At 50.4% G+C, this 12,960-nt stretch overlaps 1 protein-coding gene across 1 annotated transcript in view; it reads left to right on the forward strand.

Annotated features, from left to right (window-relative positions):
- Positions 1–12,960, forward strand: part of EFCAB8 (EF-hand calcium binding domain 8) — a 53,847-nt gene that overhangs the window by 16,153 nt on the left and 24,734 nt on the right. The window contains exons 6-12 of the mRNA XM_025039720.1: positions 494–629; positions 3,403–3,508; positions 3,636–3,720; positions 4,286–4,410; positions 6,833–6,906; positions 9,277–9,407; positions 12,806–12,873. Coding sequence (XP_024895488.1) covers positions 494–629; positions 3,403–3,508; positions 3,636–3,720; positions 4,286–4,410; positions 6,833–6,906; positions 9,277–9,407; positions 12,806–12,873 — 725 coding nt within the window. The remainder of the gene's footprint in view (positions 1–493; positions 630–3,402; positions 3,509–3,635; positions 3,721–4,285; positions 4,411–6,832; positions 6,907–9,276; positions 9,408–12,805; positions 12,874–12,960) is intronic.

Raw genomic sequence — 12,960 nt, forward strand, 5'->3', positions numbered from 1 at the left:
TCTACTTTTCTCTCATTCTTGGACCCTGTTCCCCTTTCTACCCTGGAGCACTAGAGCCGTTGCTGGAGTCAGTGTCGTTTCACAGTTTTCAGTCACAAGTCCCACTCCGCTTGCCTTCTGCGGGCCATTTTTTCAATAAAAGGTTTGTAAAAGACCTCTCTCTGTTCTCTGTCTCATCTGACCCATCCCATCATGAGGAAGCTGACTGGCTATTTCATAGAACAAGCTTACTGCTTTAGGAGCCCTGTCTCATACCAGCATCATACGTGGGTCTCTTTTCTTTTTGGCCGCTGTTGAAAATGGCAGCAGTCCACTTGGAAAAGGGGCAGAGTCTCACGTCTCACAGAGCCTGCTAGAGTTTCTCCGTGGTGTGTGTCTGTGTCTGTGCATGCCTGCATGCATGTGAGCAAAGCCCCTCCTGCTTGCTCTGTCCTTCCTCCTCTGTGTCTTTGTTCTGTTTTTGTTTGGGCCCTTCTCTCATTGCCTCCCACAGGAATCACGGATGTGAGGTCATAAAAGTGGAGTTTTTAACCCAGCGTTTCAAGAAGTTTGGGTATTTCCTTACTGTCACCAAGGATGGGATCCTGCAGTTCTGGTCGGAGTCCTTCATGCTGATCGATTCCTTTAAGGTGAGTGGGATCCACATGTGGAGCATACACGGGATGGGTCAGAGAGCCTCTGCCTTTGCACCCGGGACCCTAGCAGGCTCCTTCTTGGGATCTGTGGGCTAGGCAGCTTGCACTTGCAGTCACGGCTCCTGGGCTGAGGTTCTGGCTTTACTGTAGGACTGTGTGAGCCTCACATTTCTCCTCTGTAAGCAGGATTCCACCTCGATGTCCATTCCACTCGCATGTTCAACAGACACCTCAAACCCAATTTGTTCAAACTGAATGTCACCGTAGGCCTCCCTGCCAGGCTTACTTCCCCTGTGCCCTCATCTTAGTGAATGGTATTATCATCCACCAACGTTCCCAGGCTAGATAGAGATCAGCCTCTCTTCCTTTCCTTGTCACACCTACTCCATCACCAACTCCTGCTGATTCAAATCCTTTGCCTGCACCAGGTAGGAAATCACAGTAGTTGTGAGCATGGATGCTGGAGCCTGGCCTCTTGGCTTAGAATCCCAACTGCACCACCTTCCAGCTCTGTGATTTTGGACCAGTTACTATATAACTCTATGCCTCAGTTTCCTTATCTGTCAGATGGGGTAGTAATAGTACCCCCTCACAGGGCATAATACACGCATGGTGCTTGAAGTACAGCAAGGCACACAGCAAGTACCCAAGAACAGGGGACATCATTATTGTCTTTGTGCCATCAATTCCTGGCCAAGTGCAATGAGCGATAAAACACTCGGGCATATCCGCTGTGTACTTGTGTTGCCAGACTAATCCAGAATCCTCCAGCAAATGAGGAAGGCACAGCTCTTCAGAGAAGAAAGTTTTACTGAGATGCTGCCAGCCATGAAGGCTTTTGCCAGCACTTTGTAACAGCAGAGTGTTTCGTGGTTGCATCAGGGGTCGTGCCTTGGAGCAGGAGGGTTCTGCATGGTCCCTTCTTTCCCTTCCCCACTCCAGTTGCCTCGGGAGGGAACTCAGGTCTGGGGAGGTCTGGTGACTCTCCTGGGTGCACTCGGTAGCCCAGGACCAAGGGCGGTTCACACTCATGTTTCTGAGGCCATGTTTCTGGCACATGCCACCCTCTTTGTCTCTGTGTTTACTGGGCAGAGGTGCGTATTATAGCCTGAGCTCTTGGTTGTGGCTGCTATACGGTCAGCTCAGTGTCCCTCAAGGGGCAAAGCCCAGGAGGGCCAAGGAGGATGGATGGAGGCTCCCCCAGAAGGCCCAGAAGACCTGGGCATTCTTCCTTGAGGGGCTGCTTTGACAAGTAGATGTCAATAGTGAGCTCCAGGCACCAACCTTGACCATTGGCTGCACACCCATGGTCATGCAGATGGAAAGCCCTGGAGTTTGGGGCTGGGTCAGGGCTTCACCTATTAGCTATGCAACCTTGGGCAAGTCATTGAAACTTCCTAGGGCTCTGGATTTCTCTTCTGAACATGGGGGTGATGGGTGTTACTGTTATCTCCCTTGTGTGTGAGTTAGACCCAGCCCTGGGTGAGAGGGGCCTCGGTGGGGACCCTGGTCCATCGTCTTCACTGCCCCAGCCATTATGCAGGCCTCTGCTCTGCGTTCTCATGGAACAGTCTGCTCCCTGCCCCTGCCTTCGCCATACCTTCTGAATATCCCCCTAAAACCTCCCATCCCTTTTCTTCAGATCAAACCTGTGGTGCTATTCAGGGAGTAAAATACAAATTAGCCATCCCTAAGTCATCTTCCATCTTCGAATCTTTCCCTGGACATAGCAGCTTATTTCTGTGGATAGGCCTTTGCTCATGGCATCCGCCTCCTGGAAGGCCATTTCAAATTCTGTCTGCGTAAATGTTGGGTTAGGCTGGCACCGAGGCACGGAAGGGCACCCATTCCCGCCAAGCTCCTACCGAGTGCTGGGCAGCACCCCTGCTGCTTTAGCTTTCACGATTCCATTCATTCCTCACAACCTGGCAGGATGAATTTTCCTTAATAAGCCACTTAGACCAGGTGACACCAGCAGATGATAAACAAGATTCAGGCAAAACAAATACAACGAATACAATGTTATATGTCAATGATATTGTAGTAAAACTGGGCAGGGAGAAAATTCAGGCATATAGAAGGGCAGACAGTAGAAAGTCAGTCTCTCTCCCCTAGACCCTAATTCCTCTCCCTGGAGGCAACTACTGTAACTACTTTTAGGGTACTCTTCCATGGATAGCCTGTACATACATCCCAACATTCTTTTTAAATATACAAATGGCAGCACATTATAATGCTGCTTTTCACCCTGCTTTTTCACTTAACAGTGGATCTTGGTAACTATTCTTTATGGGTAAGTACACAGCTCCTTCACTGTTAATGCCTGGGCGGTGTCCCTGGGTAAGCCATCCTTCCCAGGTGGGCTCCGGCCTGTTGCCATCACAGCCATGAGCAGCACCTGCCCTTGTGTGTACTTCTCTGTGAGTAGATGCAAACATATCCATCAACGTGTCTTGGAAATGGATCCTGGGATCACAATCAATGCACATTTAAAACTGTGGCGAGCTTGGCAAACTGCTCTAAAAAGGGGTCGTGAAGATACTGGTTCTTTAGGCCCATTTTACAGATGTGGAAGCTGAGACTCAGGGAGAGGTTAGGGAGTTTATCCAAGGCCCTATCAGTAGCTGGTGGTTGCACTGTGTTTCATACCAGCTCTTTGCTGGATGCCAGGGCCTTGAGTAGAAGCAGAGGGTTCATGGGGACCCTGTGTTCCTGGCGTGCTCTCCTGGGCGAGCCTCCAGGTCTCCTCTGCTTTTCCTTTGGTCAGCTTAACCAGATTCCGCCTCTCCACAACCAGCAGATGTGGGTCATCGACATGGTGTGTCTCCACAACATGAACCTGGTTGCAATTGCGTCTACTGACCAGAAGATAGGTGAGCCCCTGGTGGCTGCCCTGGCGTGTTCTCGGCCATTGGGAGTCATGCATTTATTTGCACTTGGAGAGGTCTGTCGCCGAGCCGGCTGTGAGCATGGATTGCCTCTCCTTCTGTCTCTTCCCAGAGTTCTTTGATATTGGTAACTATAAGTGTGTCCGGGCCTTCACCTTCGTTGACCTAGACAGCTGTGTCCTGGTCATGGACTACTGGTGAGTGTCATGGGAGATCAGTGAAGGTTTTGGCAGTGGCCACATCACTTGGTGGGGTTGGGACACCCAGAAAGCCTCCCCGGAGGCAGCCCTGGATTCCCGCCCTGCATGACTGTGTCCCCTCCCCCTCGAGCTGCTTCTCTATTGGGGTCACCTTTCATAGTCACTCAGTCCTCAGAGTCATTGTCGGCCCCTCTTCCTCTCCCTTCTCAGCCTAGTCAGTTCTCAAACCCTGGCAGAGGCTTGTCCTGCTGTGGCTGAGGACTCTGGGAACGTCATGGTCCATCAGTAGGATGACTTGACAAAGAGCAGCTGGAGGACCAAGGATTCGTTTATTTTGTTTTTAAAAAATATCGATTTCTTTTGGACCTGGTTCACCAATGGTCTTGATCTGGGTGGCTGGGCTCATGTTTGTCAGCTGTTGAAGGCAAGGTTGAAAAGTCGTGTGGGAACTGCCCTCCCTCCCCAGGTGGATGGAGGTGTCAGAGGCCAGGGAAGAAGTGGAGGACTGTACCTGGGTGTGCCCAGCTGACTCCATGGCCTCTTCTGTCTCTGTCTTTTCCAGGTCCGACTATCATCGAGGTGTGTTCTGCTTTGGGGACACCAAAGGCAACGTCATTGTCTTCACCTCTGAAAATGTGGTCAATGGGTTGTTCAACCCCCGAATCCTCCCCAGGACCTCCAAATGGGGTAGCTAAGATGCCGGGGAAGGGGGGGAAATGATTCTGCCCTGGGGTGCTCTTCCCTCTCCCCACTCCTCTGCTTAAGAGCCCCTGGGAGGGCTGGCTCTTTCAGAAGCTCAGGCAGCAGGGTACCCACATGCTCAGCTCAAAGCAGCCTGTGGGGAGATGGGGTGACAGCAGGAGACGAAAGGGGACTGAGGAGACGGCAATCTCTCTGAAGGTGGGTGGTCGCGTAGGTAAGGGCCAGGGAGGGTGGGGCTTCAGGATCATCCTCACCTCAGGGAGACTAAACCTCTGCCAACTGTGTGACCCTGGAGAAGTCACTCACCTGCTCTGGGCCTTGGAATGATGGTGCTAACTCCCTCCATGGTTGTGAGGAGGGTTCTGCTTCCCTTGGCTATGAGCTGTCTTTGGGTGGGTAGGGGTGGCGTAGAGAGGCTGCCCTGAGAGTGGGCTCTGTGGAGCCTGGCTTCACACAAACATGAATAAGCACAGTCACATTTATTGAGCGCTCATGTGCTGAGCACTTTGGGCACAGGACCTCCTACAAACCCCACCCATTGCTAGGAGGGAGCTGCTGTTGTCACAGCCCATTAAGAGAGGAGGAGCAGAGGTTTAGAAGGGTGAATCATTTGCATAGGACCCACAGTGGATAAGTGGCAGTGGCTGCTGAGATCTGAGGCAGGCAGCCTGGCATTTGAATCACTTGCTGGGCTGTCTGTCTGCCAAACTGACTAAATGCTAAAGGATGCTGTTTGGAGATGCTCTGACACGGGGCATTAGATCCTGAGTTCCTAGGGCTTAGGGCAGTTGGGGAGTCATCTGATGTGGAACCTGTTCAGGATCGAACTGTCAATGCAGTGTTGGGCCTCCAGACTGTCCCAGTGCATCTAGAGGAAGCCGAGGCAAACAGGGGCCCCAGCTCACTCCATCCATCCAGGATTCCAGAGCAGCCCCTTGGGCTTCCAGTCCGTTTCTGAGCAGGACACTCCAGGGGCTCCTAGACCTTGGTGACACCTCCTGACAAGCTTGTTGGGGCAGCGTCTCTCACTAGCCAGACAGAAAATGGATCCTGCCCTGGACACAGCAGTGGGCTGGCACCCTGCTAAGTCCTTGCCTCATCAGCTTCTACCTCTGGTGCTAGTCACTCTTTGCCACCCTGGGAATTGGCACGGTAGGAAGGTTGTGATGGTCTGTGAGGTGAGGAAGTTGGAGAAGTAGCAGAAGAAGCTGGAGTTGGACGCGAGTCCTTCCATGCCATGTACTGACTGAAGGCTGGGGACAAACATAAAGGGAGCCCAGCAGTGTGTTGACTTGGGAAGAGTTGGAAAGACTAGCTCTGTGTGACGTCAAGCTAGCTGCTTAACCTCTCTGTGCCTCAGTTCCTTCATTCAAATAGGAATGAACATGCTCAGTTCATGTCTTTGCTATAAGATAAAAGGAGAGCGCACAGTGTAAGGCACATAAGTGCCCAATGACTGCTTACCCTGCCTCCCAGCCTAGTGGGCGCAGCAGGCAGGCTGACATGCTAACTAAGCCCAGCCCAGAACTAAGCTTCCCACCTCCTGTGCCCGTGCAGAGCCTGCCCCACGTTAGCTACTTGAGTAACACTCCACCCCTTGGGACTTCCTTTTCAAGCTTCCTCCAAGTTGTGGCTGGTGACTTTGCAGCAGTGAAATGCTTGGCATAAGACCCCAGATCTCCCCTCTCTTTTCTCCATTTTACCTGGCAGTTTCTCAGGCTACCTCCTGAAACCCTGCTTTGCAGGTAGAATCCTGCTTGTCCCCTGCCATCGCTGGCTCCACCTGTCTGTGCTTCATCAGGGGCCTGAGAGTGCTTCTCTCGGAGGCTCCTCAGCCACCTGCCATGGGAGGTTTCAGCGGCCAGGAGACTCTAAGCTCCACGAGGGCAGGGCTGTGCCCAGTGCCATTGCCTCTGACATGCTTGTTTTATGATGCATATATGAAATTTTCCTTGGAACTTGTGTTCACTGGGCAAGGGGGCATGTAATTTGACGCATGACAGCAAACTCCCAAATGATTTTCCATTTATTTCCATAATGAATAGAGCCTAGGATCCCAATGCATTCAGCACTCCAGCAAAGTTGGAGGTCCCTGATGGAGTATCAGCTGGTTTAGATTGTAGCAGCTGGGGAGGGTGAGAGGCCTGGAAATCTGGTTCCAGCTCTGCCATGAGCTGGTACGAGAACTTTGAGCAGTGATGTTAATCTGTTAGGTTTATTTTCTTGGTGTTGTGTTCACCCCCACTGATGTCACCAGAACACATGAGGCTCGAACTAGTATTTGGATGGAAAAGCCTTTTGAGAGGCATGAGAGTTGCAAACCAACTCAAGGTGTCTTCTGAGGTTTTGCTCATCTGGCAAAGGGGGGAGAACTGGTGACATGGACCTTGGTTTTCTTCTCTATCAGATACCTGGATCATTGTTTCCATGCGGAAGCTCTTAAATGAGAAGTCTCCTTTGTATAGAAGTTACCGGCTGAAGGTAAACTGTAGCTTTCCTTGGCCTGTTACATAGTAATTATCTGTACATAGACCCCTCAAAAATAAATAGGAGAGTGGATTTGCCCCGGGGTTCAGTCTTAGGACTAAGGGCTTGGTCTCTGGGAACGGGGTGGAAGCAGCTGTTGATCCTCCCAGCTCTTACTGTATCTCAGATGTGGCTCTCTCTCTGCTTTCATTGTTCAGCCCTGGTCTGGCAGACACCACCTCTCTCCTGGATGGCTACCAGCTGTTTCCCTATGTCCTTCCACCATTCAGTGCTTTCTCCATTCCTCAGCCAGAGGAATTATGAAATACAGTCATGTCACGCTTTTGCTCACAATCCTCCAGTAGCTTCTCTCTGAAACACACTAGGCCTTTTTTCTCCTCAGGGTCTTAACACATGCTGTTTCTTCAGGCTGCCAAGCTTCTCTTCTAGGTACCTGGATGCCTTCCTCTCTGCTTCCTTCAAGTCTCTAACCCCACCTGGAACAGGCCTGCTGCCCGCCTCCACCTTTATCTCTTCACCCTGCAATTCTTAGGATTCTGACACCAAATACAATGTGTTTCTTTTCCTGCACTACCCCGGAATTCTCCAGCATGAGCTGGGTGTCCTACAGTTCAACGCGGATAGCGTCAGTTCCTACAGGTTAAGGGACGGTTCCACAAGCCTGTCCCCCACTTCAGATGCCAGTCACAAGTCCAGGTTTTTACTTGTGCTTCTGACCAACGGCTATAGAAAGGAGGTTCTCACCATCCCATCCCTCCTTGGGTTTGATTGATTCGCTAGAGCAGCTCACAGAACTCAGAGAAACATTTTACTTACTAGAGTGTGGATTATATTATAAAAGGAACAGCCAGATGGAAGAGATGCATAGGGCAAGGTATGTGGGAAGGCACTGGGAGATTCCGTGCTCTCTGCCCTAATCTCCATGTGTTCACCAACCCGAATGCTCTCTGAACTTTTTATGGAGGCCTCATTACATGGGCCTGATTGATTAAATCATTGGTTATCGGTGACCGAATTTAACTTCCAGCTCCTCTCCTATTCCTGGACTGAAAGTGTCAATTCTCCAGTCACATGGTTGGTTCCCCTGGTGACCAGCCCCCATCCTTAGGTGATTTTCAAAAGTCACCTCCTTAACATAAACTCGGTCATGGTTGAGAGGGGCTTGTTATGAATATCAAGACTCCTTTATAGCTCATCGCATAGGAAAGTTCCAAGATTTTAGGAGCTCTGTGACAGAATTGGGGACAAAGATCAAATATATATATTTCTTATTATAAATCACAATATCACACCTTTGTACTATCACCAATATTGACACCTTTGTATTTTCTATCCATTGGTTTCTTGTCCTGTCGCTCTTATGAGATTGACAGCCCCTTGAAGACAGAACTTAGCATGTTCTGTTTTCTGTTCTGTCTCTTGTGCCTGGCCTTGGTGGGCTTCCAGGACATTTGTTGAACAAATGAATGAATCTGACACTCAGGGAAGTCTGAGTCAGATGGTCCCACCTGCTTCTTTTTGAGCAGGTGGGGTTGTTCAGGCCCTGGGAGCCTCTCAGGAAGAGTCACACACTAGCACTTCTTTTTTCTGTGTTTTGTGGGAATCTTTTCTTGGGCTTCGTTTCCCTGTAAGTTGCTAAGTGTCCCAGGTTCCATTCAGTGCCTTGGATTGGAGCCTTCTCTGTGATACTCAGTGAAACAGTGCATGTAAAACCTAGCTCAGTGCCTGATGACTCCTCCAACACACTTCTTCCAATCTTGTCCCAGGGAGGAAAATCATTGGATTGGGAGGCCAAGCATGAGGTCTGATCACAGTCCTAGAGCCAGAGAATTCAGAGCCTGTCCAGCCAGGCCACCCCCTTGACCTATAGATCTTGACCTTTGTTGCCCAAGTTGCACCAGATAACATACTCCACACCGTGTCCTGACAAACATGGAGGGCAGCGGTGGGGCCAGTAAGCATAGGTTAATCTGTGGGGGGCTCCTATGGGTAACAGGGACCGTGGGCTACACACACTCTAATCCATCCCTTCTCCTACTGTAGGATAAAATAACAGGCAATATTAGTATGGGCCTGATTGCCTGTCCTCTAAGTTATAAATAAGAATTCATATGATAGCAGGCTTGAGTGCTTTTAAGCCTTTTCACTGGCAATCGATGGCCACACACCTCTAGTCACCCCTAGTCACAGGACCTGGGCTAGGGCTGCAGGCCGTATCACTTTGTCAGAGCTGTGATCACTAGAAAGGCATTGGACTTAATGATCTCCAGGTCCCTCCAGCCCCAATGCCTGCCACATTCTGGGGGCTGGGCCTACAAGGCTGTCACTGGGTTGAGTCTGCTACCTTTGCCGCTCTCTTTCCAGGCTCTCCATTCCAACTGGTGTCAACAGGTCAAGTTCATTCCCCAGATGAACCTGGTGGCCTCCTGTTCGGTCATCGACAACTCCTCTTTGGTGCTGACAATATTGCCATCCAAAACTCCCAAGAATCCCAAGTAAGAAGCACCTTTCATCAGGCTAAGTTGGTGGGGCCGGGAAGAAGGTGAGTGGTGGCAGTGCCTCAGAGGCCCGGCTTCGCTTCAGTAGCCTGTGGCCATCCCTGCCAGGGATGGGTTCACCTTGGGGACCTTTGGCGCTTCTAGTGGGGCGTGGTGGGATGTCGCTTGGAGCTGAACTGCTGAGGTTCTGCTCTGGTGGTAGTACTACCTCATATCTGTGATGCGTGTTTCATTCAGCTTCCGGTTTCCTCGGGTCTCACAGCAGGTGGCTATCGGTGTGATCACCTCACTGTGGCCCTGAGGCCCTCTGTGGTCTGGCCCTGCTGCCTTCCTGATCACACCTTTCACCTTCCTACAGCAGGCAGTAGGAAGGTGAAGGTGCTGGCATGCTCCTGCCCCAGGGCCTTTGCACTGCTCCTCTCTGCCTGGTATGCTCTTTTTTAAAATAATAGTTTTTGTTTTAAAACATTTTTATTATGAAAAATTATAGAGAAAATAGTATAATACTTTAGTATCATTAGTACATAGTCTAAGTTAATCTTTCCTCAAGTGCTTCAAAAATGCCTTTTCACAATTATTTGGAATTAGATATAAACAGGGTTCTAGGATGATTTCGAGCAGAGGAATGTTGAGGTCTGACGCGTAGGACTGACTGACTGGCTGCTCTGTGGCAAGTAGAATTACGTAGGCAGGAGTGAAGATGGGGACATCAGTGAGAAGGCCATTGAAATAATTCAGGGTACCTATGATGGTGGCCTGGAGTTGGCCCGTCGGTTGGAGATGAAAGGACCTGAGATGTATTCTGGGGGTAGGTTGGAGAATATACATGTGTGCACATACACCTTTTCTTCCTGTCTGAGTGCAGCACACATACTGGATGGTAAATGGCACCTTTGACCGCTGCTGGTTTCCTGGTTTTTGGCTGTGTGGCCTCTTAGGGCGTGGTCTCTGCAGGTGGGGCATGGCATTGCTGACTCAAACTCTGCCTCTGGAGTTGGCCTCGGCCTCCAAGGCAGGGTGGGCTGGAGGGTCTGGCGGCCAGCTGATCTGAGGGCTTCAAGTGATTGGAACCAACAGTGAATCTGATGGAGGAGCCAGGGCCTAGGTGAAAGGGTCCTGTGCTGAGTGTGTGGACTAACTTACAGCATCTCGCCTGCCTCCCCCCTCTTTTCTCATTTCTGCCACCACCACCTGGTTGAAACCGCCCTCATCTACCACGTGAACGGCTTGCAGTGGCCTCTTTGCTGTGTCCCTTCTGTCCTTCCAGGCCCTTCTCTGCACCGAAGCCATCTGCAGACCTGGTCTCTTTCAGCTATCCTGTCGAAGCCACCTGTTGATTTCCCTGCAGGACTTGCCATGATCTGTAAACGTCCTTCTCCCTGTCTCTGCTCATTTACTTGCTCACGATGCTTCCCTCCGGAAGGAAAGTTGCCTGAAGGCTGGGCGTCATGTCCACGCCTCTGGTGATCCTGGCAGGGCACAGGAGCCAGTAACTCTTTGTCGAATGAATAAGTGGATCAGCCAGAAATAATTTCTAGTAACATTTTGTGACCGTTCTTCCAGAAGATTTCTCTGCATATATTTGTGCGGAGAAGGGTGTATCTGATCTGACAATAAATGAAATTCATGCATTCGATAGGTCTTGAAATTTTGATTTCTCAAGGAATCCCGGCTGCGGAGGGAAGAGCAGATTGGAGGAGAGCAAGACCCGGAAGTTACGAGGCCGGCCAGGCAGCTGACACAGAGATGAAGTGGGATGCTGAGGCCAGGGCTGTGGTGGGACGTTGGATGTGGGGTCTGACTAGATAATGGGAATGCAGGAGAGGAAGCCTCCAGGATGACACTGGGGTAACGGGTGTAGGTCCTCAGGGTGTGGTGGAGGAGCCAGTTCAGAGGCAAGTTCAGTGGGGAGCATGTTGCATTAGAGGGCTGGGGTGCCTACAGTGGGGGCCTTTGAATTGAGATTTTAAAAAATTAAATTTATTGCGGTTACATTGGGTAATGAGATTATGTAAATTTCAAGTATACAATTCTATGATGCGCCATCTGTATACTGCACTGCGTGCTCACCACCCGAGTCAGGTCTCCTTCCACCGCCACGTCGTGCACTTGACCCCCTTTACCCTCTTTAACCTCTCCCACCCCTCTCCCCCTCTGGTAACCACCGTACTGTTGTCTGTGTCTGTGAGTTTTGTTTTTTTGTTTTGTTTGTTTGTTTGTTGTTCTATATCCCACATATGAATGAAATCATATGGTTCTTGTTCTTTTCCATTTGACTTCTTTTGCTTAGCATGACATTCTCAAGATTTATCCATGTTGTCGCAAATGGGAGTATTTCATCTTTCTTATGGCTAGGAGTAGTAGTCCATTAAATGTATGTACCACATCTTCTTTATCCATTCATCTGTTGAAGGATACTTAGATTGTTTCCATGTGTTGTGTATTGTGAATAATACTGCAATGAATGTAGGGATACATATATCTTTATGATTAGATGTTTTCAAAATTTTTGGTTAGATACCCAGAAGAGGGTGAATTTTGAAGGGAGAGTTTTGAGTAGAAGGAGCTGGCAGCGCGGGATGTGTAGATAATAGAGAATAGCATGTGCAAAAGCACTGAGCTTCCAGGACTCGTGGGCCGACGAGGGCTGTTGGGCTTGACCTTCCCAGAACCCCTGCCCTGGTTACCCTGGCTCTCCTGAGCCCCATCCAGCCCTGCTGCACCTCTTCCTTTCCTGGAGCTGAGCCTCCTGCCCAACCTGGCTCTGAATCCTGATCCCTTACCTTGCCAGCCATGTGGCCTTGGGCAAATTCCTTAACTTCTCCTTTCCATGTCCTTATCGTGGCACAGGCCGATGACCCTTTTCAGGGTTGTGCGAGGGGTCCAGGTGATGTACAAGACTGCACTTAGCACTGTGACCAGCATGGAGAAGGGGCATGGTGCCCAGGAGCTTTTTTCCCTTCCTTCTGGCCCTGGAAACCCCTCCTTATTTATTTATTTATTTTTATTTATTTTATTTGTGTTGTGGGTTGGGGGCAGGGGGCGGACACCTATCCCACTAAAGTTGAGATGAAGATCAAGTGAGATTTGCCCTTGCAATGAGGCAAATGTATTACTACTGTAAGTAGTTACTCCTGCTTTGGGCTGCTCTCACCCATGGTGAGAGGTGGGCGCCCCCTCCAGGAGGGGGTAGTTTGGGGCTGAGACCCAAGGTCCTGACTCAGCTGCAGGGTGAGCCCTGGGCAGGGTTTCTGGGGCTGCTCTTCTCCTTGGGTGAAGAGGTAGTGACTTTTCCTGCCTCCCCCCAGCCCTGTCTGTAGCTCTTCCCCACCCCAGGCTCAGAGGCTCCCCTGAGGCCACTCCCAGCCCACAGCCATCCCTCTTTGCTGTTGTAGGTTTTCAGTGCTGAACTTAAGAAAAGGGATTCTTTGCTTTGATTACTGCCCAGACAAGAATTTCTTGGGTAAGTAATCTTCATGTCATACAGAAGCAGCTGGCCTGGCAGAACTGGGGTGAGGGCGGCTGGGGACGTGGGAAGCATCAGGGCCGA

Source organism: Pteropus alecto, unplaced genomic scaffold, assembly GCF_000325575.1.
Source record: "Pteropus alecto unplaced genomic scaffold, ASM32557v1 scaffold45, whole genome shotgun sequence".
Classification (NCBI taxonomy): domain Eukaryota; kingdom Metazoa; phylum Chordata; class Mammalia; order Chiroptera; family Pteropodidae; genus Pteropus; species Pteropus alecto.